At 35.0% G+C, this 25,930-nt stretch overlaps 2 protein-coding genes across 2 annotated transcripts; both read left to right on the top strand.

Annotated features, from left to right (window-relative positions):
* Positions 1–650: 650 nt before the first annotated feature.
* LOC111470309 (transcription factor CSA-like) lies at positions 651–1,533 on the top strand. Its single transcript, XM_023115859.1, has 2 exons — positions 651–852; positions 956–1,533. The coding sequence occupies exons 1-2, from the start codon at positions 660–662 to the stop codon at positions 1,417–1,419; spliced, it is 657 nt and encodes a 218-aa protein (XP_022971627.1). The 5' UTR covers positions 651–659; the 3' UTR covers positions 1,420–1,533.
* A 20,150-nt stretch (positions 1,534–21,683) lies between these two features.
* Positions 21,684–25,286, top strand: LOC111470311 (ras-related protein RABC1-like). Its single transcript, XM_023115860.1, has 7 exons — positions 21,684–21,869; positions 22,011–22,189; positions 22,992–23,060; positions 23,146–23,211; positions 23,423–23,544; positions 24,530–24,658; positions 24,975–25,286. The coding sequence occupies exons 2-7, from the start codon at positions 22,054–22,056 to the stop codon at positions 25,080–25,082; spliced, it is 630 nt and encodes a 209-aa protein (XP_022971628.1). The 5' UTR covers positions 21,684–21,869; positions 22,011–22,053; the 3' UTR covers positions 25,083–25,286.
* Positions 25,287–25,930: the final 644 nt, after the last annotated feature.

The following is a 25,930-nucleotide window of genomic DNA, read 5'->3' as shown; positions in this document are numbered from 1 at the left end:
ACAATGATACGTAACGGGCTAAAGCAAACAATACCTATTAGCAGTGAACTTGAGCTGAGCTGAGCTGTTACTATATACGAAACACATGAATGAACTGAAAATCATGTCCAAATAAGAACAACCCTAAGGACAATACATTTCTTGAATTGATTATATATCATCGATAAAAAAATCTTCACTTTAGTTCCACATGTGTAGAATTTTACATGACCTTTAGGAATAAGAAGATTTGAATCTCGAGCCACACACCCATTAGCTTTCGAAACAGACTATTGAATTGAATGATTAAAGATCGAGTAGTAAACTGAAGAATGTATGTATCATATCAACGATGAAAGTAGAATTTTAGTTATGAAAGTGAATTGGACAGATACCAACTTCTTCCAACTGATATTAATGAGGTTTCCCTAATATATAACAAATAAAAAAAAGAATAAAAAGAAGAATTAATTGTAGTGAAGGGATCATCCCAAATAAGGTACTATTACTAAGCCAACCCATTTACCTAATTAGATCACTAAATGCCTTATAATGGGATGTGTTCTTTGTTCTTACAAACAAAATTAAATTTAAAAAAAAAAAAAAAAAAAAAAAAAAAAAAAAAAAANAAAATAAAATTAAAAAAAAAAAAAAAAAAAAAAAACTCTTCTTCTTCTTCAATGATGAGATCAAGAAGCAGCAGCAGTGGCGGCAGCAGCGGCGGTGTCGGTGGCGGTGGCTGCGGAAACAGCTCGGTCAGCTGCTACCGAGGCCACTGGCGGCCGGCTGAGGACAACAAACTCCGGCAACTCGTTGAACAGCTTGGCCCTCAGAACTGGAATTACATTGCTGAACATTTCGAGGGCAGATCCGGTAATATTTCGTTTCAAATTTTATTACATTTCTTCGTTGTGATTCGCAAATGAAAGTACAGAGACTAAAATGAACGGTTTTTGGTTTTTTTTTTTCTCGATAGGAAAAAGTTGTAGATTGAGATGGTACAATCAACTCGATCCAAATATAAACAAGAACCCGTTCACCGAAGAAGAAGAAGAAAGGCTTCTAATGTTTCAACAGCTTCACGGGAACAAATGGGCATTAATCGCAAGACATTTCAAAGGAAGAACAGACAATGCTGTGAAGAATCACTACCATGTAATAATGGCTAGAAGAAGAAGAGAACGTTTCACAATCTTCACTAATCACAACAACAACAATATTCTACGAACCCGTCATAGCTTATTGCCGTTTTCAAAGGTCCTACAAAGCTCTCATCAAAAAACAGCCATCAAATGGACACCTCTCATGGCCACCACCGTGCTTCGACATGGCGGTGGAATGTTGGCTCCGACAGCGACGGTTGCGGTGGGTTCCGACGAGAGGGAGGACCAAAAGAGGAGGGTTCCATTCATAGACTTTCTTGGTATGGGAAGCTCTTAGTTTTGCCAAATTTTTAATTTTCTTAGGATGTATGAGTTTCATCTTGGTTGTCAAATGTAAGAGTAATTATGGATTGCCAACTATATTATAAGAGATTATCCATTAACGTTTTTACCTATCAAATATATATATATATATATATATATTTTATATATTTTTCTCGATTTGAACTTAGAACGGGAGAGAGATTAGCGTAGATATCTAAAATATGTCTAAGTTATGTTTATTTCTTCGAAAAATTATTTTCAAAATGGGTTTTCTTGTATAACATACATCCGAGATAAAATTTTAAACTTTGAATCTCTCGAGTAGGAATACATAGATTTCACGCCTGATGGTCCAAAGTCGGCATATGATGACCCCAACATTTCTCTGCATCATCGGCAACATGGTACGTTATTAATCCTAGCTGAATACTATCCTCACAAACCAACTCGAGTTTTTCAGCATGATTTGTTCTCTCTTACATGCATTTAAGGAAAATTTTCACGAGGTTACTCAATATTAAATTGCTACGAGCAAAGCATGATTAATCTTGGAGTGCTTATAATTAAGCCACCAAAAAAGAATGTGCGGGAACCTTCATTTTTTTTCCCTCTTTGTTAACCCTACGATTTGGGTTCAACTAGACTCTTAATTAAGTAAGGAGTCAAAATAACAATTTTATCCATCCCGTTCACTTTTACCCAATTTTTCTAATGTTCACAATTTAGGGTTTAGGATTTAGGGTTTTAAAAAGAAAAAATTGGTTCACAAGGATAGAGGTTCGTTTTATACTAAATAATTAAATATATATATATATATATATATATATATATGTGATCGTTTGTGGATGTATATAATAAAATGATGTAAAATTCACAAAAATAAGTGCAAGTATACACTATCACGAGTATAAAGTAATAAGTAAATTATCAATTCCATAGGGAACCTATCTTTTTGGTTAATTTTATTGCTCGAAATTAAGTGAGTTTTTGGGTAACATTCAAATGGGTGTTCGTGATTTTAACTACTTAAACAAAACTAAAACAGATTGCCACTGTTGTCGGAAAAGCAGAAAAGGATGAGAAAATCAACTATGATTAGGAAGCTTCGGCTAAGAGAGATTAAATAGATAAGTTGTTGAGTTTTATGATAGATTTTAGTTCATTTTAATAGATTCTCAAGCCCACTTCCAAGGGTCATGAATGGTGATTATTTACATAATCGTTGTAATTTCTATTAACAATGCTGTAAGAGAAGAATTATTTCTACCCCTTCTATTACCCTTCACGTCTCCTTGCTATGAAACTAGAGTATTAAAGAGGATTTCATTGCTCCCTCTTTCTCCCGAATAAGAGAACAACTATGTATGTAAAGTAGCTAATTAAACACACATGTAAATCATTAACAACAACTCTTTCATAAACTAAAATCATACCGTCAACATACTTAAACTATATAAAACTCTCTTGCTTCCCCTATAAAGTTTAGCTCTCCATACAAAGTGAATTAAACAAAGGAACCTACATCTTAATCATATAAAATTGATAGAGTAAGAAAAGAGAGTAAGGAAATAGAGAGTTATCCAGCTTTGTTGCTGTTCTTCAATGGAAGTTCCCTTCCCTTGAGCTCTCACATCCACCTCGTTGTCCTAATATATCATTCTTGGTCTTCTCTTCCTTCGTTGTCCTAACAGCTGCTGGATTAGTGTTTTTCTTCTTCTTCTCTGGTTTTACAGCAGTTCACTACAGTAGAGGCACTGCTGTCTAATCCGATTTTTCTCTCCAAAGTGTGTCTCACTCTTCTTGGTCTTATTTTTCCTTTTATATTGTGCATTAGTTTCCCTTTAAGGGCTAAAAAGGAATAAGTAGTGCACATAGGATGTGATGGTGTTACTATAACATGTTCAGACGCAATTTCGATCTTAGACACACTAAGTACATCAATTATAGTAAATTAGTTAGCATGTTCAAAAACATTAAAACTCAATGAGTTTGAATACTAACCTTTTGTAGTTCAAATTCCTTTTTCCTCACGAACCGATTTCGAACCACCACTAATGTCTTCCCTACTATTCTCCGGCCTTAGAACAAAATTGTGGAATCCGGTGAGTGACTAAACTTGATAGGAATTTAGTATAGGTAAAGAGAGAGTTTTGAGAGATTTTCTCAAACTTTTTCAAGAAAAATTTCCATGTACTTTGATTACTCTATAGAGTCATATTTGCATGTTCATGCAAATTTGAGATTACCAAATTTTGACACTCAAACTTCAACTCAAATTTGTGGGGTTTATTGGGCAAACATGCAAGTTTGGTAAAAACAAATTTTGACACTCAAATTTGTGTGATTACATGGCAAACATGCAAGTTTGGTTAAACATGAATTTTTACGTGAGGTGGAGTCAACATTTTGACTTTCTCCCTTTTAATTCAATAATTAATTTTAAATTAAAACAATATTAATGATTAATTAAACAATTTAATTAATATTTAACATTAATTCAAATGTCAATCTCAATCAATTCCCGCACATATTGAATTATGAATCTCTATTCATAATTAAAATATTTAAATCTTATTTGAATATCTCTAATTCTCTTTTTTTGTTTAATTCATAATTAAAACAAAATACGGTTAAATATATTGTATATATGTAGTGCATTTTCCCTAATTTGAATTCGAACACTTCGAACTCACTCGTCACACTGTTTTAAGGTTTAGTCCGATATGAGCTAGAAGGGGGACCTAATGGACCTATAGATCATGGGCTCCAACGATTCGAGATTAACCGGCTAAACTCATTAACCTTGTTAACCAACATTCATTAACTACTAGGACACTCCAATATAGCTTAGTAGTTGCACTCCCCTTATTATAGATATATTTTTTCCATTTGATATAACCATGATTAGTAAGTCGATCCTTCACACGTTGTTCGTAACTAGAGCTGGATCAATTTACCGTTTTACCCCTCAAGTTACTTATTATTCCTTAAGTCCCATTGATTCTCTAATGAACAATTAGTTTGTGGTCCAACCACCAAACCGAATCCCTCTGGCCAATGGGAGGGTGAGGCCCCTTGTTTAAGGCCTGAAGTTAGTACTTAAGGGAACAACCTCTCTATTATTCTTAAAAGCGAGTAGGAGTGAATTCTATCTTGCACCCTATGTCCCCAGCTATTCACCCAGTCTTACCCTTGAAATGGGAGGCTTATTGAGTCGGCGAACTCGGCCACTCTCACCCATGAAAATCTAAGGATAATTATGAATAAACAGGAGTTCATAGTTAGCTCAGGATTAAAGTCGAGTTACCTAGGCCATCAAGTGAAAAAATCAGTCTCAACAGTAAACGACATTAAAAAGTGAGAGTGATTTTCTTCATGGTTCGATCTTATGCAATACTCATTGCATAGGATGCCCCCACTCACATGTCTCCACATGTACAATTTAGTGATCACATTGTTTATATCATATACAAAAGTGGACCGCTTCTATATTGTCCCCAGGATAAGGTACTCAGCCTTATCCCTGTACGATAGATCATTTTGACTATATACTTGAACTTGATCCACTCTTATGTCTCTACATATAGTTCAAGTAATCATACTATAGCCAGAGTATACTTAGTTTATTGGATTTAGATTAATGATCGTAAAATTCACTTAATTTAATAACAATCTTTACTGAATAAACATCAATAATAACTTTAAAAATAGAATATGTTTTTGTTTACAAACTCTGAGTTTTAGGACATAAAACCCAACAAATTCCCACTTGGACTAAAACTCAAGTGGGTTTTATAATGTTGAGTAGAGAGAAATATATAAATACAATAAACTAGGGCATCCCATACCCATGCATTTTCACCCACTTGCCATAAAGTACATAACTCGTAGTCCTAGACTCACTAGGTGGCCTTCAAACACTTTAGACGTGAAGGGCTTTGTAAATGGATCAGCAATGTTGTGCTTTGAAGCTATCTGTGTGACGATCACATCTCCTCGTTGTACAATATCTCTTATGAAATGATATTTGCGCTCAATATGTTTTCCTCGCTTATGGCTTCTTGGTTCTTTAGAATTTTCAATTGCTCCACTATTATCACAATAAAGAGTGATAGATAGATGCATATTTGGAACAACTTCTAAATCAGTTAAGAAATTCCTAAGCCATACAGATTCTTTCACTGCTTCACAAGCAACAACATACTCAGCCTCCATGGTGGAATCAGCAATGCAACCTTGCTTTATGCTTCTCCATATTATTGCTCCTCAGTTTAGAGTGAAAACAGATTTGATGTCAATTTCCTTGAATCGATATCGATCTGAAAATCTGAGTCAGTGTACCCTGTAAGAATCATATCCTTAGCACCGTACATTAGCATATAGTCCCTTGTTCTCCGAAGATACTTGAGGATATTTTTGACGACAGTCCAATGAGCATGTCCCGAATTGAGTTGATATATGCTAACAATGTCCACAGCATATCATATGTCGGGTCGAGTACACAACATGGCATACATCAGACTACCGACTGCTGATGCATAGGGAATATGTCTCATATTCTCAATTTCTTGAGGTATCCTAGGATTTTGTTCCTTCGACAAATGAACTCCATGCCTGAAAGGTAAATAATCCTTTCTTGGAGTCCTGCATCTTAAATCAAACCAACATTTTGTCGATGTACGATGCCTAAGAGAATGCTAGTGTTTTGTTCTTGCGATTACGAACAATTTGGATAACAAGAACAAACTGAGCCTCTCTCAAATCTTTCATTTGGAATCGTGTCGCTAGCCAATGCTTAATGTCAGTCAGAAATCCCACATCATTCCCAATGAGTAGGATATCGTCAATGTACAACACTAGGAAAACTATTGTAGAATTGACTATCTTCTTGTAAGCACAAGGTTCGTCAACATTTTGTTTAAAGCCATAAGATTTGATCGCAGTATCAAACCTTATATTCCAAGATCGAGATGCTTGCTTTAGCTCATAAATGGATCTTTTAAGCTTGCAAACCTTTTGCTCATGATCTTGTTCAATGAGCCCTTCTGGTTGAGCCATATAGATACTCTTCTCAAGATTTCCGTTTATAAAGACCGTCTTGACATCCATTTGCCAAATTTCATAATCATAAAATGTGGCAATGGGAAAGAGTATTCTAATCGATTTAAGCATAGCAACAGGAGAGAAGGTTTCTTCATAGTCCACCCCCTCTCTGCTACAAGTCGAGCTTTAAAGGTCTGTAGCTTACCATCTTAGTCTCGTTTCCTCTTGGAGATCCATTTGCGACCAATAGGTTTTACTCCATCTAGTTGATCTACAAGTTCCCAGACTGAATTGAAGTACATTGACTCCATTTCAAGATTCATGGCTTTGATCCATTGATCTCTATCTTCATTATTCATTGCTTGTTTATAGGTTAATGAATCCTCAATGTCATTATCAGGTATGATGACCTGTGTTTCTGCCAAACCCAAGTAACGATCGGGTTGAGTTATAACCCTCCCACTACGTCGAGGCATTCTTAACTCTTAAGAAGGATGTGATTGGCTAGAAGTGCCAGATCCATCCACAACTCTTGTTGAAGGATCAACCTGATCAACAACTCTTTTTGTTTTATCAGTAGTTTCTTTAGAAATCTCACTCAATACTAGTTTGTTGCGAGGTTGATGATTTCTTACGTGGTCTTCCTCTAAGAATGTAGCGTTTGTTGATAAAAATATTTTGTTTTCTTGAGGGTCATAAAACAGACCACTTTTGTCTCTTTGGGGTATCCTACGAATAGGAATAGTTTTGAACGACGTTTTAATTTCTTGGGGTTTTGGACCAACACGTGTTGGGCATCCCCAAATCCTGGAGTGACATAAACTACCTCTACGCCCCTCTCCAGAACTCATAAGGTGTTTCGGAAACACTCTTAGAAGGAAGCATGTTCAAAATGTATACAACAGTCTCCACTTCATATCCCCAAAACGAATTAGATAATTGAGCGAAACTCATCATAGACTGAACCATGTCTAACAGAGTTCTATTTCTCCTTTCTAGTACACCGTTCTGTTAAGGCATACTAGGGGCTGAGAGTTGAGACGTTATTCCATGTTCTATCATATAGTCCTAGAATCATAAGTCCATATACTCTCCACCTCGATTTAATCGAAGTGTTTTATAGTTTTTCCTAATAAATTCTCAACCTCAGTCTTATACTCTTTAAATTTTTCAAGAGCTTTAGACTTGTGATGTATTAGGTAAATATAGTCATACCTTGAATAATCATCAATAAAACTGATGAAATATTCATACCCTCCTTGTGCTTTGACATTCATTGGACCACAGAGATCTGTATGCACAAATTCTAAAGTTTCTTTGGCTCTATAACCTTTTTCGGAAAAAGGTCGTTTACCCTCAAGACAAGACTTACATGGAGGTAAAGAGTTGTCTTCTAACTGATTTAGAAGTCCTCTTTTAACCAATCTCCCAATCCTATTGAGATTAATGTGGCCTAGTCTTAAGTGCCAAAGATAGGTATTAATAGAAATCTTTTGCCGTTTATTTTGAGTTTCAGCTGTTTTAAACATCACGGTATTTAAAATAGCTTTTGTCTCGCTCGGTTTTAACACATATAAGTTGTTTTCTTGTTTTGCAGAACAAATATGAATACCTCTTTTGCAAGTGAACACTTCATTGATTTCAAAAGATACTTTATACAATTGTTCTGATAAACAAGAGATAGATATTAGATTTCTTTTTATTCTAAGAACAAAAAGTACATTATCTAATATAATGAATCTATCTCCAAAAAAACAACTTTAAATTTCTTACTGATCTTGCTGAGACAACTTCTCCTATTCCAACCTTGAGTGTTATCTTGCCTTCTGCAAGCATTCTCCCGGAACTAGTTTCCTGAAGAAAAAAAACAAATATGATTAGTGGCCCCAAAATCCAGTATCCAAGTTAAGTGATCATACTCTACTAAACATATTTCTACAACTAGTAAATCATATTTACTTGTGGCTTTTCAGCTTTCTTCTTTGCAAGATATTTTGGGCAGTCATTTTTCCAGTGCCCGTTTTCATTGCAATGGAAACATTTTCTATTATTTGTATTTTGAACCTTGAGTTTGCTGTCAGAGGAATCTTATCTTTCCCCTTACCCTTTTTGTCATATGCATCCAAAACTTTTCGGTTTGCATTTGAGCCAGGGTTTAGGGGACATTCCTCAGTTAAAACAAACCTCAAATCATCATTTACAAGTATTGTGTTTAGGTTTGATTTCCTTGTTGCGTAATTGTCACCGTTTAATTTCTCACAAGCGAGTAATTGTACTATCGAGCTTGACATGATGCGATTTAAAACAAATTCTATTAGTAAATTGACTTAATTTTTTTCTTAATCCAATAAGATTTAGCAAATGTAATAATGTACCCAAAAATTATTAATTTGCAACGATATTTTAGTGAGTTAGAGCAACTGCTACTGAGGGGCAGTCAATCATTCCTTCACTGAACCAAGACATTCTTGACTTAAATACTAATCTCATAATAACTCCTATTCGTATAGTCTTAGTTATCGCTACTTTGGTCAAGAATATACTAACTCTTTGTAATTCTTCATAAGTGTGACCCGCCATTTTCAGACCTCAGAGATCGGCCCCAACAATGCTATCGAATGAAAAAACCAAAGTTGGGAATGGACCTAAGAAATCCTATCAATTTCTGGAGTTTGCGTTGTTTTGACTCCCATATGACGACCCTCCGAATGGGTAGTTGCTCTAGGGCAACATGCAGGCGGAACATGGGAATCTCACGGTCAACCTAGTGGTGGAGACCATAGGATGTGTTGATATACTTCCTTCTCCCACTTATTATAAATACTTTCTCTATTCACCTTGTTATTGACTTATGCAAATACCTTACGAATGGAGGCCGCTCCAAGGGCAACATGAGGCCGAGCATGAATCTCACAGTGTGAATTTTCTAGAGAGCGTAAAAAGAAAACGATGTATCTCATATACTTTTTTCCTCCCACTAAGTATTTTAGACGGTTGGGTATACTTAGTACTTAGGTATATTCCGGCTAATTAAATTTAACCTAAGTCTAGGTGATTTTTCTAAGTATAATGCTAAGACCCGAGATAAAATTACAATGTCGTTTTGTCGAGGGAGCGAAACCCAAAATGGTGATATTCTTCATGCATACACCGTCAAACAACGCACCCCGATGTTGTCAAGAAGTGGAGCCTTTGTCAAATTTAAGCTCATGACATTACTAATGAAGAGGAGCCTCTGTGATGTATCCTTCTCTACCTTTGTCCGACTTGATCTGGATTCTAGCTGCCGAATCTCAAACGTTTAAATCCTCGATCGTAATGTTTGATATTCCACCTAACATCTCGCTTCCTATTCCAACACCAGAACATGTTGGAGTGGTGCCAGAAACTCACCTTATGATGATGTTCGAGCTCGAGCGTGGAAAGTTGATTCCATATTGATCTCACCCACTCTTCACTCCAACTAGATCATCTCCGCTCTCAATGTAATAGTCTTCAAGGTTGGAAATAGCTTATGATCGAAATATGTCAAAACAAATAAAGGGAGCAAAAAGAACGGGGAGAAATCTTTTGGAACAAAGAAACTTAATCACTTAGTTTTTCAATTCTCATCATTTTGTTGTAAAAAAAAAACATATATTGAGTATTTGGAGCGTAGAAAGCACTAACTTGCCTAAGCTTTCTCCTCAAGATAAGAATCACTAACAAATTTTCTAATTAAAGCACAAAACTTATCCACCATTTGTTAACTACTACCAATTCTTATATATAGTTGCTTCATATACTACCAATTCTTATATAGTTACTTCAGTAACTTATTCTATTATGTCTACTAACCATTCTTCGAAGGTTATTCGATATTAAGTCGGTTAACAATTCTATAAAGTTACTATCTAGTAACTTATTCTGCTAGGCCAAGTTTATAAGCTCACATTCAATACAAGATACCGGTACTCGAATCAAAAGTCAAAAGTAAATGTCTATATAAGTAAAAGATATTATCTCCATTAGTATGAAGTTCTCGGAAGAAATCAAAAACAAACTCAAAATACTTGTGTCCGAGGGCATATAATCTAACATCTTCCGAACCGCCGCATATACTCAATCGCATCCTAAAATACATTTATAAGTACGACGAAACTCGCTTATAATATATATTCGTTTTCTCATGGAAGACTTTGAAAAATTACTCTTAAGAATGTGCATCCGGGACTAAATGGTTAATTAATCTTTATTTAATAGTGATTGAAATATCAATCTCAATCTCATCAATTGAATTGCTTTTTCGAAAAATACGAGACATCTAAGTCATATAAATAAAGAGATATATTCATTGATATGAAAACTAAAAAATGGGAATTTTTTTTTATATCATTCCTAGTTCAATTTGACCGGATCAATGATCTTGTTTAAATTATATCTTATTTAAATCATATTTAAATTTATATTGAGATTCAAAGTTTTAATATTTTTTTATTTAATCTATCTAATATATCTTAAATAATTTAATATTTAATACATTAAATATAATAAATATTAATTTAAACCTTTCAAATTAAATATTTTTTTTATATTAAGTATATTAAATACTAATTTAACCCTCCAAATGAAATATATTTTCTCCATTTTTATTTAATAGGTCTAATAGATTAGTATATTAATTTCAATACTTCAAATTAGAACCTTAAAAATCTACCGAGTATAAGCTCCAATGATATAAAATTAATTAATTAAACTCTTTAATTAATCAATTTTCATTCATTAACTATAAGTCATTCCACTGTAAATTTATAGTTGAACTCTTATACGGTAGGGCAAATTGTGTCTATTGATATAACCATTATAAGCAAGTCGATCCTTAACGAGGTATTGTAATTATGGTTAAAAGTTTGTTTTACCCTATAATTATATCTTGCACCTTAAATACCATTGATTCTATAACGAACAATTCGTTTGGGCCATTGTTGAATCGACTACAAATGTCATTCTCATCTATGTAAATCAAAGGACAAACTCTCACAGGTAGAAGTATATGATCGAGTCACATATGATATACTTACGAAATATTAATCTTCTCAATTAACACATTTATAAAGAGTGATTAAATATTTTGTGGTATAGCCTTATGCAAACTCATTGTATAGGATATCCCCACTCACATGTCTCCACATGAACGACTTGGATCAAATCATTTGTAACAATTACAAAGTAAACCGTATCCAATCATTGCACTTGTCTAACCCTAAACCACTCTCCTAGGAGACCTGCTAGGTCACATGGTTGGTAAACAAAATGGACATGGAGACTTTTGTGGGGATCTAACAAAGATTTAGAATTTGAATTTGGCACATGGTAGCCCCGATAATTCTTTGCATTCTCTACGACACGATCCTTGTATCCATGCTAGGGATTTAGAATCTAGATTTAACTCATAACTTTCTCGGCATCCCTCGCGATATAGTCCTAACATCTCATGCTCAAGGTTCATATCAAGATTCGGGATCCCTTTTCCGTATCTTAACTGCCTCGATCCCCTATAACAAGGTCCTAATGTCCCATGCTCAAGGTTCATATCAAGATTTGGGATCCATATTAATGGTGTTAATATAACACATGCGAAAGCAGTTTGGATCTTAGGCACTTTTAGAACATTAATTATAGTAAATAACTAGCATGTTCATAACTATTAAAACTTAATGAGTTTGAATACTAACATTTTGTAGTTCAAATTTCTTTTTCCTCACGAACCGGTTTCGAACCATCACTAGTGTCTTCTCCACTATCCTCCGGCCTTAGAACAGGATTGTGGAATCCGGTGAGTGACTAAACTTGGGAGAGATTTTGTATATATGAATAGAGTGTTTGTGAGAGATTTTTCTCAAGGTTTTTCACCAACAAGAAGACCTTTCATGTATTATGATCACTCTATTTGTAGAGTCATGTTTGCATGTTCATGCAAATTTGAGATCACCAAATTTTGACACTCAAAATTCCACTCAAATTTGTGGGGTTTATTTAGCAAGCATGCAAGTTTCGTTAAACCAAATTTTGGCACCTCATTATTCCACTAACATGGATTTTTCCATTAAATGAAGTCAACCTTTCGACTATCTTCACTTTGATTCAACAATCAATTTAAATTATTAATTTCAAATTAAAGTAATATTAAATGATTAATTAAACTATTTAATTAATATTTAATATTAATTCAAATCTCAATCAATTTGAACTTGAGCCACATTTTAGTGATCTATAGTATAAGGATAAGGCTGAGTATCTTATTCTGGGGACACTATGGATGCGGCCCACTTTTGTATATGATATAAACAATGTGATCACTAAAATTGTACATGTGGAGACATGTGAGTGGGGGCGTCCTATGCAATGAGTATTGCATAAGATCGGACCATGAAAAAAATCACTCTCTTTATAATGTCGTTTACTGTTGAGACTGATTTTCTTTTCATTTGATGACCTAGGTAACTCGATCTTAATCCTGAGCTAACCATGAACTCCTGTTTATTTGGAATTATCCTTAGATTTGCATGGGTGAGAGTGGCTCAAGTTCGCCGACTCAATAGGCCTCCCATTTTAGGGGTAAGACTGGGTAAATGGCTGGGGACGTGGGGTGCAAGATGGAATTCACTCCTACCCTCTTTTAGGGATAGAAGAGAGGTAATTCCCTTAAGTACCGACTCCAGGTCTTGAACAAGGGGCCCCACCTTCTCATTGGCCTGAGAGGGATTCGGTCTACTGGTTGGACCACAAACCAATTGTTCATTAGAGGATCCGTGAGAAATAAGAAACAAGAAGTAACTTCAGGGGTAAAATGGTAAATTAACCCAGCTCTAGTTACAAACAACGTGTGAAGAATCGACTTACTAATCATGGTTATATCAAATGGACAGAAATATATCTATAGTGAGGGGAGTGCAACTACTAGGCTATAGTGGAGTGTCCTAGTAGTTAACGAATGTTGGTTAACAAGGTTAATGAGTTTAACCGGTTAATCTTGGATCGTTGGAGCCCATGATCTATAGGTCCATTAGGTTCCTCTGCTAGCTCACATCGGACTAAACCATAGAACAGTGTGACGAGTGAGTTCGAAGTGTTCGAATTCACATTAGGGAATATGCGCTACATATATACGATATATTTAACCGGATTTTTGTTTTATTTATGAATTAAACAAAAAGAGAGAATCTTAGATATTTAAATAAGATTTAAATATCTTAATCAAATATGTGTCGGAAAAAATTGGGATTGGCATTTGAATTAATATTAAATATTAATTAAATAGTTTAATTAATCATTTAATATTACTTTAATTTAAAATTAATTATTCAAATTAATTGTTGAATTAAATGAAGAAAGTCAAAATGTTCATTTCATTTAATGGAAAAATACATGTTTGAGTTAGTGAAATTTTGAGGTGTCAAAATTTGGTTTAACCAAACTTGCATGCTTGCCAAATAAACCCCACAAATTTGAGTGAAATTTTGAGTGTCAAAATTTGGTTAACTCGAGCATGCATGCTTGCCACATAATCCCAAACATTTGAGTGGAATTTTGAGTGTCAAAATTTGGTGATCTCAAATTTGCATGAACATGCAAACATGACTCTACAAATAGAGTGATCATAATACATGAAAGGTATTCTTGTTGGTTAAAAACCTTGAAAAAAACCTCTCACAAACACTCTCTTCATATATACAAAATCTCTCCCAAGTTTAGTCACTCACCGGATTCCACAATCCCGTTCTAAGGCCGGAGGATAGTAGAGAATACACTAATGGTGGTTCGAAACCGGTTCGTGAGGAAAAAGGAATTTGAACTACAAAAGGTTAGTATTCAAACTCATTAAATTTTAATACTTATGAACATACTAGTTATTTATTATAATTAATGTTCTAAAAATGCTTAAGATTCAAATTGGTTCCGCATGTGTTATATTAACACCATCACCAATACCTTTGAAATTATGTATACTAATCCACAATATCTCAAAAAAGAGTCGGCACAATTTAATATCATCTTAAGTCTAGTTAAACATTGAAAACATCATAAAGACATAGTAAGGGTATTCTAGTCATTTTTTTTTTGTCTCGATCGTAGCCTAATCATATTCTAATGTTTTTAAAATGATGCATAGTCATTCAAAACCTTATAATTATGTCTTATATAAAATTTCAAGTTATTTATGGCTCATTTGGACCATAAAGTATCATAAGGACATCGTAGGGATATTTTGGTCATTTTACCCTTATATTTGGTTTATGCCCTAAACATACTTCTATGTCTGTAAAAATTTTATACATTATTACTATATGGTACTAGGTCATTTAGTGCACAACGAATATCATTTAGTGAGTTAATTTCATAACTTATGATTCTCAAGTAAAACGTTCAATATAAGTCCTTAACTCGTGGTTATTGACCTAATCCTTCCATTTTTAGTTATTTCTAAGTTAACTAAGGTTTTAGGTCAATATAAAGAAATTCCTACCAACATTTTTTAAGAAAGATCAAAATGGCTACTTACTTGCTCGATTGTATTCGAGACCTTGGTTCTTACACCTGAGATGTTTAAATCTCTCACAACAACTTTTATAGGACATGTAGGGTGTCAATTTTAATGAACAGGATAACCGACTTGAAAAAGGGCTAAAACGAAAAAGGATTCATTGTCAGCTAGTTCAATTGAACCAGTAATGTCATTCAACCTCAGGCAGAAGGAGGCCTTGCATGGATCTTGGCTTGATACCTCAAAAACTTACCTTCTAAAGTCTCATAAGATATATATATATATATATATATATATATATATATATTTTATTATTCCTGTTGGATATGAAAGTCTCACATCGACTAATTTAGGGAATGATCTATGGGTTTATAAGTGAGGAATACTAACTCCATTGGTAGAGGCCTTTTGAGAAGCCCAAAGCAAAGCCAAAGCCATGAGAGTTTATGCCTAACAATTCCTTCTACAAACTTTTAGATAAAGTGTCGAGGAAGACCTAAAAACTCATTTCATGAATTTTGGCTCACCGTGGATGAAGTTATAAACCGTGGAAGATCCCTTGGAAACTAGCTTCTCATCGAAGCAAAACCCTTAAATCATTCATGAAAATTGTTAGAAATCTTCTTACAAAGGTGTGAGAATTAGTTTGAGTCTAAATGGTTGAGTGTAGCTCCTACTTCAAAACCTCAACTTTTTCACCAAATTGTGGTTCAAAATTCCTTATTTATAGTCCAAGCTTCCACGGACTTTGAAAGATCAAGAATTGACCTGAAAATTGGAATCAAAATCTTGAGGTTTGCCAGAGGAATAATCTCCTCCACTCAACCCTTTATTGACATCGTGGCAGAGCCCCATAGGTCATATCGGAGTTTTAACCTACGTGGACATTTAGATCTCCAAAATTTTGAGAAATAATCTAGCAGATCATTTTTGTCTACTTTTACGAATAGGTCATTTTTGCGAATGGTTAATGAGACTATTTTTCAAAATAGGAATAATCTCCTCCACCCAACCCTTTATTGACATCGTGGCAGAGCCCCATAGGTCATATCGGAGTTTTAACCCACGTGAACATTTACATCTCCAAAATTTTGAGAAATAATCTAGCAGATCATTTTTGCCTACTTTTACGAATAGGTCATTTTTGTGAATGGTTAATGAGGCTATTTTTCAAAATTTCTATTTCTAAATATTTTTAATATTATTTTTTTAAAAAATATATCTTGCCCTTATTTTGGATACTTTTCTCTTCTTGGACTCCTTGACTTGTTTATAAATTATTAAAAATTCAAAATTACATTTTTGCCCTCCTAATGCAAATTAAAGGAGTAATCAGAAGAACGATTCATAACTCTAGGATTAAAATCGAGTCGCTTATGATCATTCTGTGAAAATATCAATATTCTCAATTAAAAAGTATAAAAAAAGAATAAATATTTTATGGTTCAATCTGATACAAATTCATTGTATAAGATAAATCCACTTACATGTCTCCACATAAACGATTGGATAAAATTATTTGTAACAATTATAAAATGAGTGCATGGATACCGTTACCTGAACAAGACACCTAAAGTTATCCATCTATTATAGACCCTTTAAATTAATACTTTAACACGATTCTCCATATTACACACTATTCAAGATTTTATTAATAACTTTAGATTCATACGATGAATAATACTTGTAACTGATCAGACAAAAAAAAAAAGTTAGAGGCATCCGTGGTTGTCAGCGAGACCTGAAAACTCTAGCGAATACCGGAGTTTTCATTCTCACACGATCCACAACCCCCGCCCAACTTCTTGATCACCACAACACCAAACATCGGGCTTCAGCCACCTCAGAACCACGTGTAAGAAAAGAAAATGGTGAGAAAATGAGAGAGGCAGTGAAACCGACAACGCTCTCGCGAAGTGAACCTATATGAAACCGACGTCAAAACCTCCAATTTATGCCACAAAAATCATCACAGATACTTGTACACACACCAGAGAAAGATTTCGATGCTTCATACACGTCGTACACCGTCGGAGGAGGAAGACAAAACCTCGGGTTTTCGGATCTCCCTAGACTCAAAAATGAAAGAAAAAGGAGGAAAGAAGACGTCGAAAACGACGTTACTAAAGAGAGAGAAAGGTCGCCGGAATTTTTTTGATAACCAGGCGAAGAAGACGAATCCCGACCCACGACTCGAGCCAAAACCCAGTCGAGTCCAATACCCGCGACCCAGATGTCTCAGCCTAACCCAGAAAACCCAATCTGCGCCTCGACCTAACCTATCAGTCGTGACCCGAAACCGCAAACCGAAACCAACCCACAAACACTAGCCTCGAACTCAACTCCAACCCGTCTGTGATAGAACCCAACCCAGAAATCGTGACCAAGACCCAAACTGCTGATCGCTTGTGGATGTATATAATAAAATGATGTCAAAATCACAAGAATAAGGGCAAGAATAAGGGCAAGTATATACTATCACAACTAGCAAGTAATAAGTACATTATCGATTCTACGAAGAACCTATCTTTTTGGATAATTGTATCGCTGAAAATTAAGTGAGTTTTGAGTAACATTCAAATGAGTGTTTGTGATTTTAACTAATTAAACAAAACTAATGCAGAGTGTCACTACTGTCGAAGAACAGAAAATGACGAGAAAATCAACTATAACGAGGAAGGTTCGACTAAGAGAGATTCCATAGATAAGTTGTTGAGTTTTATGGTAGATTTTAGTTCCTTTTAATGGACTCTCAAGCCCACTTTCGAGCATCATGCATAGTGATTACGTCCATAGTCGTTTTTAATTTCTATTAACATAAAGTCTCCTTACAATGGAACTATAGTATTAAAGAGGATTTTATTGCTCTCTCTCTCCTCTCGAATAAGAGAACAACTATGTATTTAAAATAACTAATTATACACACATGTAAATCATTAATAGCAACTCTTTAATAAACTAAAACCATACCGCCAACCTACTTAAACTATATAAAACTCTCTAGCCTCCCCTATAAAGTTTAGCTCTCCATACAAACTGATTGAACAGAGGAACCCACGTCTCAATCATATAAAATGGATAGAATAAGAAGAGGGAGTAAGAAATAAGAGATTTATCCAACTTTGTTGTTGTTCTTCAATAGAAGTTCCCTTCTTTTGAGCTCTCACGTCCATCTCTTCGCCCTAATCTATCTTTCTTGGTCTTCTTTTTTTATGTTGTCAATAGCTGCTGGTTTAAGGCTTTTCTTCTTCTCAGGTTTCACAACAGCAGAGGCTCTACTGTCTAATCCGAAAATCCTCTCTCAAAGTGTGGCTCCACTCCTTTTTTTTAAGCATCATTTTTCTTTTATAATGTTTGTTTCTTCTCATTCAGGGAAGAGTGTGAATGTTTGATTAATCCACCACACCTAAATAGTGTGAAAGTTATCTTATTTATAATCATATGGAAATAGTAATAAATGGAAATAACAATAAATGGAAAGATACTTATGATAATAAGGCAAATATTAGATATTTGCCTTATAATAAAATATCAAATATAATATATATGGTAAACTATAATTTATTACTAAATATCCTTAACACCCCACTGCAAGCTAAGCGTCGGATTTAAACGAACGTGAAGCTTGAATTTGAAAAATTCAAAGAGGTTGAGAAATACTTTTCATGAAGATGCTAACAACCCGGTTCTTGGCCATCAAAAATTGCAGAGGGATCGCCGCTCAGCGGCGATGCTGCCTTGGCTTCAGCGAGAATATGTCTAACACATGAAGAGGGATTGTCGCTTAGCAACGATGCTGCTTTGGCTCTGGTGAGAATATTTCTAACCCCAAGAAGTAGAAGGGGAAACCTAGAGCAAGGGACAAAGACAAATATTGAAGCCGGAAGAGTCGCCACATTGGGTGAAGGAGCCAATTTTTGCGAGAATGGCAGTCGGAAGAGTCGCCTCATCGGGTGAAGAAGCCAATTTTGGCAGGAAGGGCGGCGGCAACTTGATTGGCGAATAGACCAGTGCGACACCCAGATTCCGAAGGTAAATCTCTGCAAAAGATTGATAGGTTTAGGTTAGGGTTTATTTGAAGGATGAAGGTTGATTAGGAAGAAAATGAGAGAGACTATATTGACCAAGGGGAAAACCGATTGGGTTGGAAAAGGTGAGGTTGTATGTACAGAGTATGACGAAAGGTGATTTAGAGGTTAATAGGGTGGAGCCGAAGAGTAATCAATCGGCTCCGACTACGACAGCCATGAAGACTGCCCCTGCGGCGTCAAAGCCAGCAGGGGTGGTGGAGAAGAAGATTAGAGGATTCAAAAGCCATTGAAAAGAAAGAATCGGGGTTGTTAAACCGAGAGGGCTCTGATACCATGTGAATGTTTGATTAATCCACCACACCTAAATAATGTGAAAGTTATCTTATTTATAATCAAATGAATGACAAGGATATGGAAATAGTAATAAATGGAAATAACCATAAATAGAAAAAGATACCTATGATAATAAGGCAAATATGAGATATTTGCCTTATAATAAAATATCAAATATAATATATATGGTAATATATATGGTAAACTATAATTTATTACTAAATATCCTTAACAAAGAGAAAGGATAAAAATTTTCACCTACGATGTTTCTAATTTGGTAGTCAATAACCCACTTGGAGGGTTTAGGGTTTAGGGTTGATGTGGATTAAAATTTCTAGGTCATCCTGGAAAGTTTTCTTTGCGAATTAGTTCAGCATCAGGGTCAACAATTTATTTCCAGATTTGCAAGCAGTGTTATTTCTAGATTTGATACAACATCATGGTTCCGTAAATGTTCTGGAATTTTACCAAATAATTCAATTAAGTGTACAATTAAGCTCGATTTATGCAAATTGATTTTCTTTTCATGTTAAACCACAATTGACTATTTCATGTATACTCATTAGAATAAATGGAGCATTTGATGAGAAAATGGTGAGTATGAGTGCAAAATTAACTCTAAAAAGACTTGATATAGCTCTACTTTTGGAGAGCTATCAATTGCTTGACGACCCACGCCTCGACCCGACTTCAGCAGCCCAAATCCTCAGCAGACAAAATTCCCGTAGCCTAATAATAGAACCCAGCCTAGAAACCGTGACCGAGACCCGAACTACCTGACGACCCGTGCCTCGACCCAACTTCGGCTTGCACACGCGGGCGCTTCTGGTTGTTCCACATGTCACCGTCTGGCCCAAACTCCCTCTCGGCTCCGATGGTTTGATCGACTCGGCAACTCCTCGGCTCCGGCGGTGTATTCGGCTCAGGAAACTTACTTTTGACTTGTTCGGCACTGTTTCGACCCTCCCAAACTCGATTTCAACCTCATTTAAGGTAAAATAGGTCAATATAAGACCCTATTTCACAATTTCAAGTTGGACTTTAATTATGTTGTTAAATATTAACAAGGGTGTTGAACGACCCAATAGGAACCAATCACAACAAAAGCGTAGGATGCATACAAGGAGCTAGAAGCTTGCGTATATTTTAGGGAGTACATTGGCTAAGGCCTTCCAAGTAAGTGGCTCTACCCTCGTATCTTACGCAATTGTATGTTGTATGTTGGCACGTGTCATAAATTGTAAGTTAGACTGTTACGATTTAATACGTAACAATATGCAATGGGAATGTATGCTATTTTTGAAATGACTTGATGTGCGATATAATTTGACGTGATGTGTTGTGCTTAGAATGTTGATGTGATCGTTGAGATGTTTTCGGTATGAATCGGATGTCATGGTATGTTATGATGAAAGCATGAAATGTGAGATTATGTTTCCTAAATTATATGTATACAACATGATATGTATGACATGAAATCACAATGTATAACATGAAACATAACCCTGTTAGAATTATGCATGATAGGAGAACTGGAAAAATGAGAAGTAATATAATACGAATGAAAACGATAACGAGATTATATCTATTAATGATAAAAGTAGAAATATTGGGGACCTCATGCATTATGTGTACTCATGCATTGAGGGGATACCCCTATTCTATCACGATGGTATGAACGCGTACACCCAAGAGCAGGAGAATGATCATTATGTTTTACATAGCGATGCCGTGATGGTTACTAATTCGAATGAGTGTCCGACCTAAGAAGCTCCTAGAGTATGCTTGCCCGATAAGGAAAGTAGCCTAGCGGTGTGCGAACTGACTGGTGAGTCTATTCTTGCAAGTTACCCGTTAGGATAGCACCGTAGGAAGATAGATTGAAGGATAGGTCCCGCCATCTCATTTGCATGTGTTTGCTACATAACCTTAATATGGGGTCGCTTATTGAGTATTCTTAAAATACTCAAGGCTTGTGCTAGATTAGTGTAGGTTGAATTGTATCTGCATTCATAGTATATGTTAGTATAGGTTGAATTTCATTTGCATCATTAGTATAGGTTAGTACAAGCTGAATTGTAATTGCATTAATAAACTATAGATTAGCATAGAGTATTTAACTCGACATATTTTATGAATTATGTTTCCAAGATTTTTGAAATGGATAGAAACTCATGCAACCTTGCCATTTAATAAAAATGAAGATCCGTTAGATTGTACCGTTCAAACTGTTAGCTGAAAATGTCTCACATTGATTAATTTAGAGAATGGTCATGAGTTTATAATCTAAGAATACACTCTCCATTGTACGAGGTATTTTGGGGAAATGAGAGCTTATACTATAAGTTCCAATCAATCGATTGCCTGAGTTGACTCAAGGGCCGGCTCCATAAAGGATTCGCCATTTTCATTTGCCATTCCTTTTTCTAATTCTATAGCCTAACCAAGATCACGGAGTTCTTCAATTTCTTTGTTTCGTTTCCCCTTTTCATTGGACGCGCCATCGATTTTACATTGGATTGGAGTATTTTGGTATTATGTCTGATCTGTTCTTACGGGATGATATCTTCAATTTCATTTATGTTTTTCTTTTCTAATCTCCCTTGGTAATGCCACATGCTGTTTTGCTTTCAATGAATCTGCTGAGATTTAGTTTTTCTTTTCTTTGATTAGGTACTTAACCGGGAGGATTCTTATTTTTTAAAATTGTTGATTGATGGATTCGACGTCGAATCAAACCGAGTTTGATTACTTGTTCAAATTATTGATGATTGGGGACTCGGGGGTTGGAAAAAGTAGTCTGCTCTTAAGTTTTACTTCCGACAGCTTCGAGGATCTCTCTCCAACAATCGGTTAGTTCTGTCATACAGATCTATATATATACATATGAGCATAGACAAATCGTTTGTGTTGTTTGCTGTGGTACATTGGTTTATCATTTTAAAGAAATTGATGTTAGATAATGAAATGCTAGTGTTGAATTTTCACTTTCATTTGCTGCATGGGATTGAGATGAGATTGAGTGCAAAAGATGAAATGAAAGGGAAAATTGAGAGGACTATTGTTGAGAAAATGAGGAATAAGATTGTGAGATTCCATTAATCTTTCAACAATATTTCATCAAGAAAAGAAAGGGGCTCTTAGACAATCAGGTCAAGCTTCATTTTAGGACAGTTAAAGGAAATTAGCTACATGCATTCATTTCTGAAAAGCTAAAATGAGAAGCAATTTCTAATGGAAAATAATATTTCCAAGTAATGTATGGTTCATTTTTATTGCTTTGTACTGTTGTTATTTGCAGGAATTGCATTATAGCATTATGAAAGGCCTTTTTTACCTGCGTTTCTTACTGTGGGAGTTGTTAGTTGACAAGATTTTCCTTTTACCTTTGTAAATTTGGTTGAATTTTAAAATGCACTACTGAAATTATGTTTTCTATCTCATTCTTAATTGAATTAGTATTAACAAAATTGAGACTTTGAAATGATATTTTGATTATAAATCCTACATTTTCATGTTTCATTGTGTTGGATTGCTTGATTAAAGTGCAAAACGCCACAAACCTTGCTAACTTCTACTTATTTGGCTTGTGATGGCAGGTAAGCATCAGAGAACAAGAAATCTATTCTAATTGATTGTCATTTTCATGCGCAGGTGTGGATTTTAAGGTAAAGTATGTTACTGCTGGGGGTAAAAGGCTGAAGCTTGCAATTTGGGATACAGGTAATTAAACTTCTCCACATACATGATTTACCAGATCTCCAAGCAAGGCATTCTATAGAATCTAATCCAATCTTAAATCATACAGCTGGGCAGGAGAGATTCAGAACATTGACTAGTTCATACTACAGAGGCGCTCAAGGGATCATCATGGGTGCGTTCTATTCCCCTTTTTATGCGATTGTTTTAAGGAAATAAAAATTCTTGGCTAAGTATAAATATTAAATATCCTAGATGTGTTTAGTTTAAAAGGTGTTCATTATGTTTTCAAATTCGAAGTTGTTCATTTGTTTGGCTGTCCAATATTATTCTACTGCCTTCTGTGTTGTTGTCTTGATTATGACATCAAAGGTTAACTGTGTCAGTTTATGATGTAACGCGGAGGGAGACCTTTACAAACCTCTCTGAGGTATGGGCGAAGGAAATAGACCTATATTCGACAAATCAAGATTGCATCAAGATGCTTGTGGGGAACAAAGTCGATAAGGTATGCATCTTCAACTTTCATTTGAAATTTTCTATAAGCCTGAAGCAGATTCCTGTAACATTTTTGTAGATGCTGGTTAATTTTCTATTGTAACATTTTTAGTGTTCCGAAGAATTTTCAGGTTAATTACTGATTACCATTTGATAATTTAAGAGCCGATTAAGTGAGTTATGAATAGCCATGCTTTTTCCATAAGGGTGTGTTAGGTATCCAAGCGGTTATATACTATTATTAAAAAACTTTGAAGAGTGTCAAGATACCTTAATAATGAAATCTAGACATTAGGCTGACTCATCTCCAAGCACAAAGGCCAAAGCCTTTCCTAAATTACATGTATGTTCTCAAACTCACGTCCCTACTACAAACTATATCAAACTCGTACTCTTAATTAACTTAACCTTCTTTTGTTAGTGTTTATTGGTATAAAGTTTATGCTCCCTTCAGATCATAGAGTTTATCTTTGTAACTTTGGGTTCTTGGATTTCATCCACTCTTTTTTGTAATTTCATTCCATGAATGAAGTTAATTCTTCTCGTAAAAAGCAAAAAAGAAATCATGGATTCTTATACAATATGAAGTCCTTGTGTTGAAGGTTTCGTTCAAACAATTGTTATGGCTTTAGAAATCAGCTCAATTAAAGCCTTGGGAATGAATTCGCTTGAATTTTTTTTTAATGAAATCAGTTCCAAACCCAGCCTTCATGTTGACTATCCATTCATTTCAATGGCTTTAATTAGGTCATACCCTTTCGACGGAATTATTTTCCCATTTCCCTGTAAGGAAGATTTAGATGAACATTTCAAATTAATACTACTAAATGTTTTAATTGGCTAATATATATATATTTTAACAAGAAACCGAACATTCCTTGGGAAGAACCTAAGGAAGTGAGGTTTAGTGAAATTCTTTTGCTCTCTATTCTCTTATGATATTGTTCTTCATACTCTGCATCCAGCTTAGTTTTTATCTGTATTTTCTTCTTCAGGAAAGCTTTAGGACAGTAACAAAGAAAGAGGGAATTGACATGGCTAGGGAATGTGGTTGTCTTTTTACAGAATGCAGTGCCAAAACTCGAGTTAATGTACAACAGTGCTTTGAAGAACTTGTTTTAAAGGTAATAGTATTAGTTCAGTACTTCTAGTTTATTTTTTGGTCAAAAGATCCATATTGATTGGTGACTGTCAGGAACGTGGTGTTTCCCCTGTTGTAACAACCACATCTTTGATAGTTCTCGAACGATAATTGCTGTCACGTTCCTGGTAGATTCATAAATAGGTTGAGACATCTATGAGAGTTGCTAGGCAGTGGAAAATTTTTGAAACCTCTCAAAAAGTCGCGTTTTAACAATGATTATTCCTCTTCTTTATCCTGCGAACTTACTGAATGGTGCATGGACGAAAAAACGTGATAATAATGATTCTTATGTGCAGATTCTTGAGACGCCCAGCCTTTTATCTGAAGGCTCTAAAGGAGTGAGAAAGAACATCTTCAAGGAAAAGCCTCCACAGCCTGATGCATCCGCGAGCAGTTGTTGCTGAAATCGGTTCATTGTCTCTAACTACATTTGCTGATTATTTTCCAAATTATTGTAAAATTATAGTAGAAAGGCATGGTGTTACAGCTTTTATAGTATCTCACAAATTACGGTACAAATTAAATGTGTTCTTGTCTTCTGGGCTGGCTTTCTTGTACAGAGAAAAATTGGAAATGGAAACATAATATTGTTTATAGCTTATTCAATTGTTGTTTATATATATATATATATAGTAGATAGTTATATATTTAGTAGATAGTAAAATTATATATAGTAAATTGAATCATATATATACCTCTTAGAAAGTGGTGTGAAAATGTACTTTCTGCGAAATTCAATACAAATTTTTAGCCAATATTCCTCTTTGTTGTGCGATCCTAACATCTTTCTTGTTTCATTTCTTTTCATTAAGTCTTAGATGTATTGTGACTGATAGATGGTTCTGGTTAGAGCTGGGCAGTAGGATAGAAGTGCCCCAACTGCAGGTATTCAATTGAAGAGTAAATCGGCCAAGGTCGAGTCCGATGTGAGATCAAAAGAAAGTTGAGTTAGGATTTCGACGAAAGGGAAGAACCTTTGGTTGTATTATCATATAATTTAGAGGTCTAGTAAGTTGGAGCTTCTTTTACAGGTTCATGGAATGTAGCTGCTAGATATGTGTGAAGATCTCTTGACAGGGGTCTCTTTTTGTTCAACTTTTGAAGTTGGTGAATGGTGGGATTAAAGTAAAAGCTGCTGCTTTAAACGTAGTTAAGTAGAGTATGAGATTAGTAAACACATGGATGAAGACTAATACAACATCTTTTTCATTTTTACTTGACCATCGAGACATTGTTTAGGTACGATTGCGGA

The sequence above is a fragment of the Cucurbita maxima genome, unplaced genomic scaffold (assembly GCF_002738345.1).
Source record: "Cucurbita maxima cultivar Rimu unplaced genomic scaffold, Cmax_1.0 Cma_Scf00044, whole genome shotgun sequence".
In the NCBI taxonomy this organism is placed as follows: domain Eukaryota; kingdom Viridiplantae; phylum Streptophyta; class Magnoliopsida; order Cucurbitales; family Cucurbitaceae; genus Cucurbita; species Cucurbita maxima.
The sequence above is the reverse complement of the archived record's forward strand: the minus strand, read 5'-3'. Positions and strand labels throughout refer to the sequence as shown.